The 6774-nt window shown below is 42.1% G+C and overlaps 1 protein-coding gene across 1 annotated transcript; it reads left to right on the plus strand.

Annotated features, from left to right (window-relative positions):
- Positions 1-2198: 2198 nt before the first annotated feature.
- On the plus strand, positions 2199-6770 carry sult1st4 (sulfotransferase family 1, cytosolic sulfotransferase 4; the record flags this gene model as incomplete). Its single annotated transcript, XM_065015568.1, has 6 exons — positions 2199-3198; positions 4058-4196; positions 4316-4444; positions 4762-4862; positions 6338-6464; positions 6751-6770. Coding segments are annotated over exons 1-6 (525 nt in total), but the record flags the coding sequence as incomplete, so codon positions are not given.
- Between the last annotated feature and the right edge of the window lie 4 nt (positions 6771-6774).

The following is a 6774-nucleotide window of genomic DNA, read 5'->3' on the forward strand; positions in this document are numbered from 1 at the left end:
ATCTTTCTGTTGCATGAGAGCGGTGGAAGAGTGCCCCTCCCTCTCTCACTCTGTTCCACCTTTTACTCGCTGTTGCACTTTAGCAGTTGATGTTATTCTTCAATAACACAGACACCAAAGAAAATCAGGAGTAGAAAAATATATTTATTCAAAGAGAACAAATCATAGTTGTTATGCTGGAAAGTAGATGTTTATTCTTCCCCGTCCTCAGTGTTTTCTCCACTGAACAAAGAGACAGGATGTAGTTTCTACCCAGGCCTAGCCTGTGGTTGACCAATTAGCATTCCTTGCAGTAAAATCGAGGCAAATCAAATCAAATCATTTTATAGCCCTTCGTACATCAGCTGATATCTCAAAGTGCTGTACAGAAACCCAGCCTAAAACCCCAAACAGCAAGCAATGCAGGTGTAGAAGCACGGTGGCTAGGAAAAACTCCCTAGAAAGGCCGAAACCTAGGAAGAAACCTAGAGAGGAACCAGGCTATGTGGGGTGGCCAGTCCTCTTCTGGCTGTGCCGGGTGGAGATTATAACAGAACATGGCCAAGATGTTCAAATGTTCATAAATGACCAGCATGGTCGAATAATAATAAGGCAGAACAGTTGAAACTGGAGCAGCAGCACGGCCAGGTGGACTGGGGACAGCAAGGAGTCATCATGTCAGGTAGTCCTGGGGCATGGTCCTAGGGCTCAGGTCCTCCGAGAGAGAGAAAGAAAGAGAGAAGGAGAGTGGCAGTGGCCAAATACCAAGTATCCCGTTTCAGGCTCAATGTATAGACAATTTGGACCAATGAAAACCTTCCACATGTAGCTATGAGTCCCGGACTGAAATTCCTACACAGATCCTAATCAGATGTTGAACTGAAAAGCACTAGTTCTATTGCTCTCTAGCCCTCTTGACCTCTAGTCCGCTGCATTGTGTATTTATCTTAGAACATTCTTACACGCACATACCTCAGAGAATCATACTCCCACTTTCAGTTTGTGTCACGCGCACACATGCAATCACCTTAACATATACTGTTGCCTTTAGACAACATATTATGAGAACTGGTTGCACAAATCCCTCTTCCTTCTCTGAGTAGACAAATTGTTTGGTCAGAGGGTCGCTTGGTCCAGTGTTCCGGAAAGCAAGTGCTTACTTGAAAAGGGGCCAACAATGTGTCCCAGTGGACTAGAGGCAGAGGGGTACAAGAAAACTAAGTTCCTCTCTAGGTTTCTTCCTAGGTTCCTGCGCTTCTAGGGAGTTTTTCCTAGCCACTGTGCTTCTACATCCACATTGCTTGTTGTTTGGGGTTTTAGGCTGGGTTTCTGTATAAGCACTTTGTGACATTTGCTGATGTAAAAAGGGCTTTATAAATAAATGTGATTGATTGATTTCAGGCACACATTCTCTTTCTCTCTGACATGCAAGAGTGAAAATAGTTTATCTTTCTGTTGCATGAGAGCGGTGGAAGAGTGCCCCTCCCTCTCTCACTCTGTTCCACCCTATACTCTCTGTCACGCACATACCTCAGAGAATCATACTCCCACTTTCAGTGTGTGTCACGCACATACCTCAGAGAATCATATTCCCACTTTCAGTTTGTGTCACGCACACACATGCAATCACCTTAACATATACTGTTGCCTGTAGACAACATTTTATGGGAACTGGTTTCACAAATCCCTCCTCCTTCTCCGAGTAGACAAATTGTTTGGTCAGAGGGTCGCTTGGTCCAGTGTTCCGGAAAGCAAGTGCTTACTTGAAAAGGGGCCAACAATGTGTCCCAGTGGACTAGAGGCAGAGGGGTACAAGAGAGCCTGGTTCCTCTCTAGGTTTGTTCCTAGGTTCCTGCGTTTCTAGAGAGTGTTTCCTAGCTACTATGCTTCTACATCAACATTGCTTGTTGTTTGAGGTTTTAGGCTGGGTTTCTGTATAAACACTTTGTGACATCTGCCTATGTAAAAAGGGCTTTATGAATAGATGTGATTGATTGATTACAGGCACACATTCTCTTTCTCTCTGACATGCAAGAGTGAAAATAGTTTATCTTTCTGTTGCATGAGAGCGGTGGAAGAGTGCCCCTCCCTCTCTCACTCTGTTCCACCCTATACTCTCTGTCACGCACATACCTCAGAGAATCATACTCCCACTTTCAGTGTGTGTCACGCACACACATGCAATCACCTTAACATATACTGTTGCCTGTAGACAACATCTTATGGGAACTGGTTTCACAAATCCCCCTTCTCTGAGTGGACAAATTGTTTGGTTCGAGGGTCGCTTGGTCCAGTGTTCCGGAAAGCAAGTGCTTACTTGAAAAGGGGCCAACAATGTGTCCGAGGGGTAAAAGAGAGGGCCTACGAGGGCGACAAATTAAATTAGGCTTAACAAGGACATTAAGAGGGAAAGTACCTGAGGATTAAAGAGCATTATGGTGAAGTGGTAATTCACAGACCCAGAGCACAAAGGATCCAACCAGTGCATTACTTCAAGAGAGAGGAGAGGTCATCTAGAACCAGACCCATGCAGACTTTCTACGCATCTCTCTGGGGATCCACTGTGCTGTTGAAATCTGCTCATATCCGCTAGCCTGACCAATCAGAGCAGGCGTGGAATGAATCAAGGACTGAGAGAATGGGTATTCTCCAGGTTCTTTGACAACATGTTGCTCTGTTCTAGGGAGCTTCAAAAGAGCTGAAAACCTTATGTATGTTAATTGAAGTGAGTTGCTTTAGGCTCTTGTCACCTTACCCATTTTGTGACATAATTTGTGAGAGGAGTGCTAATACACACATACATGTGTGCATGAAATAAAAACCAACCTACACACTGGAAAGAAGAATTAGAACCCATTAGAAGAAAGAAGTATCAGAGTGAGTGTATGTGTGAATGTGAAGCAGAAGGAGGGTGGTCACTAACGGGAATAAAAGGATATGGAGGGGGTGGCTTGACACAATACATCTGTGGTTGCAGTAATGAGAGAGAGAGAGTTCTGAACTTATGTAAGAAGGAGTGGAGGTAAGATAAGAATGTGAAGCTGGGTTGGAAAATATAAACCAAAACAAGAGAGAAAATACATTGGCTGTAGTGAGGGAAGAGAAAGGAACAGGGGAAGGAGAAGCAGAAGGACTGCTTGTACAGAGACAAGTAGAGACTTAAAAGCTGAGAAGTGTTGCCAAACAGGATACTACTGAATTCCATTCAACATGGAAAATGTGAGCTTCTCTTTTTTAATTTTCAAATGTTCTGTGACAGTAGCTGATATATCTTATGATTCTATTTACATATTTCAACATTTTGAGTGTAATGTAACTGACTTTTATTTATTTTCTCTGCTCACAAATTGTGTTGTCTTACCGCAGATGGCTTTCTATTGTGTATTTGTGCATGATGGCTTTGTATTTTAGCATGAATAAATGTGACTGTGGTGAACATGAAGTTCATTATGGTTCAAAAGCAGATACAGTTGTTTAAGTTATTCAAAGTTTTTACTGACACCAATGCAAATATTACGAAATGTATTCAAATGTACATTTCAATATTCGATAGAATCGAAGAGATTGTTGCCTTTTCTTAGATCTTTTCCATGAGACTGACAAAGGTTTTACATGCCTAAGTCTGAAAGTGCTTGTGCTCTGGTTTTGAAGTGTGTACAGATAAGATCTTGGCCCGAAATTACTGGCCATCTACCTATAGAGACCATGCCAGGAAACCTGCAGACCTTTTCCCTTTAACGTAACATAACCAGCTTCTTGCTTTTGTAGAGACAGGATCAAATGGCCTATTCAACCAGTTTTTTATAGATCACATATCAGGCTTATGTTGGAAACATACAATGTTAATAGTCAGCTAGTTGTGCTTTGGAAAGTCATCGTGACCATCTACAGTCTATCATTTTCTGTACTGTATGTATTTTGACAAGAGAACTGGCAAGGAATTATATGTGGAAACTGGGACCTCTTGTCACCTGGAGAATATCCTTGAAGTAAGCAAGAATATTAGTGAATAGTTGATTATTGTAATTCTCCCTGATAATATCTCTCTGATCAGAGGTGGACTGTGTTGTTGTAACAGATGGAGCTGCCACCTCGACCAAAACTCTTTGACTTCCATGGAGTCTCCATGACCCACTATTTCACTGACAACTGGGAGAACATACAAAACTTCCAGGCCAGGCCAGATGATATCCTCATTGTCACTTACCCCAAAGCAGGTCTGTGTGTGTGTTTGTGTGTGTGTTTGTGTGTTGTCAACATTTTGTAGAAATAAATCTTTGACATGCCTCTCTCTCCCCATTTCTCCATACTCCCTCCCCCTCTTTCTCTCTCCCAGGTACCACATGGGTCTCCTACATTCTAGACCTGCTGTATTTTGGTCAGTCAGCCCCTGAGCGTCAGACTTCACTGCCTATCTATGAGAGGGTGCCTTTCCTGGAGAGTGACTTCCATATTCTCCCTCCAGGTTAGAATACAACCCTGATATGACTCTACACTGAAGCCTTTATCTTGATTATACATCAATAAAGTCTGCGTAGATCAAATCTTTGTCATGCTTGAAAACAGAATCCGGAAAACACCACACACAATACAATAACCTAAGTCCTCATCAACAGCCTTTTTACTGTCACAAAGTTGAAGGACTTTTTGAATGACTTGAAATCTTATACTGTGAGAAGTTGTGCCAATCACAGCTACATGACAATAAGCAGGTTTACTGTAAAAATCATCCTTATCTCCAAAAAGTAACCGATTCAGATCCCCACCCCTCTGTACACACAGGAACAGAGCTGGCAGACAAGTTATCCACTTCTCCTCGCCTCATCAAGACTCACCTCCCAGTCCAGTTGGTACCCAAGTCCTTCTGGGAGCAGAACTGCAGGGTACATTATATGTAACTCTCTGCTTGTTGTCTGTGTAGTCTGTGAATCTGACTCTGCTCATGTCTGCTGGTATAGCATATGGTTAACATTTATGCATCCTCAAACCTCCTGTGCTGCATTTTGTCCAGTAAGTGAACTTAATTAATGACACAATTTGTGTGAATCCCCAATGGAGGGCAGCATAACACAATACACTAACTTTTGCAAACCTCTCTAGAACCAGCGTGCGTCTCCGTGTGGATTGCGAAGACTCCAGTCTTTGTAAACAGTTTTTGTTGTCCTAATTTTTCCTCTTCCATTTCCTTCTGTGTGGTTTGTTTAAGTGATATTGCCCGAGAAGCCGGTGTTAGGAGGATATATTGACATGGGTGTTGTTGGACCCGAGATGAAGTCGAGGTCCGGCAAACTGTACCAACATATCCTCCAAACACCGGCGTCGAGGGCAATATCACTTTTATACCACGGGTTGACAAATGTTCATTAAAAAACATTATTTTGATGAATTTATTCATACTTTTTCATCCTTCCATGGGATGTAGTCCCATCATAAATCTAAGGTTGCTACCCAAGCCGGCTGGTGATCCTTTCTATCGGTTCGGTTGCCAGAGACGGGACTCAGTTGTTTTGTCTTTTTGTTCTGTATCTATAGACGCCCCTCAGTCGTTCGTTCAAAATGTTTGATTGCCATACTGGTTGGCGATTTTCTTATACCTTGCTTGCTAGCTATCCAACTATGGCTAACTTACAGTCATGTCAAACAGAGCATCCAGAATTACTAGTGACATTTATTTGGATACATGCATAACAATTAACTAATGATGCGCGGTTTCACCTGATGTAGAAAATATGCTCTCTCGTCAGGACACTGTTGTTCAGAGGAGCTAGCCAACAACACAGCTAACACACTCACTTCAAACTGAAGCTGAAAAGACTGCAAACTATCTGCATTTCACTTCATTTGACCTGTTTCCTATTGACATTTCTTTGTATATATCCATAAAAATGATGCCAGCTGATTCATGATTTTGACTGGCTGAGAAACGCTGCCTGTCTGTCTTTCTCGTCCTGACTCACAACACGTTCATCACTATGGGACCGCTGGAGACTGAATTTGAATATTAAAACAATGTTGCAAATGTCAGAGAGACAAACACCAAGGTTTATACAAATGTTAGTCTAAAAGAAATGTGAGAATGTCTAGATACTTTTTATAGTGGAGATCAAGTTTATAAATTGCCTGGATGGGCTGATGAGACAGTGGATTGCACAGTGAGATGGAACAGAGTAAATAGGCATTTCAACATCATAGCTTTAGCCGGTGGTAACTTGTGGAACAGACACCAGCTGTAATGTGGTTTTAACCAATCAGCATGCAAGATTAGACCCATCCGTTGTATAATTAAATAATATACTCTTACATCAAGTTATGTTGTAATTGCAACGATTTCTCTCTCTCTCTCTCCCTCTCTCTGTAGGTAGTGTATGTGGCCCGTAATGCCAAGGACAATGCAGTGTCTTATTTCCACTTTGACCGTATGAACCAGGCACAGCCAGAGCCAGGAGACTGGAACAACTTCTTACAGAGATTCATGGATGGAAAGAGTGAGTGAATGAGATAACATTTACATTTACATTTAAGTCATTTAGCAGACGCTCTTATCCAGAGCGACTTACAAATTGGTGCTTTCACCTTATGACATCCATAATAAACGAGTGAATGAACGAGTCTGTGAACAAATCAATTACAATGAGTAAGAGAGATAGCACAGTACAGATGTTGATGAGGCTCTGTGATTCTGGCTTATTGATCAGTATTTTTACTGACTATATGTGCAACTCTATCTATCTCTCTAACATCCTCTCATGTCCACATGGCTGCTTTCCTCAGTGGTGTTTGGTCCCTGGTACGACC

The sequence above is a fragment of the Oncorhynchus nerka genome, unplaced genomic scaffold (genome assembly GCF_034236695.1).
Source record: "Oncorhynchus nerka isolate Pitt River unplaced genomic scaffold, Oner_Uvic_2.0 unplaced_scaffold_19___fragment_4___debris, whole genome shotgun sequence".
Taxonomy (NCBI): domain Eukaryota; kingdom Metazoa; phylum Chordata; class Actinopteri; order Salmoniformes; family Salmonidae; genus Oncorhynchus; species Oncorhynchus nerka.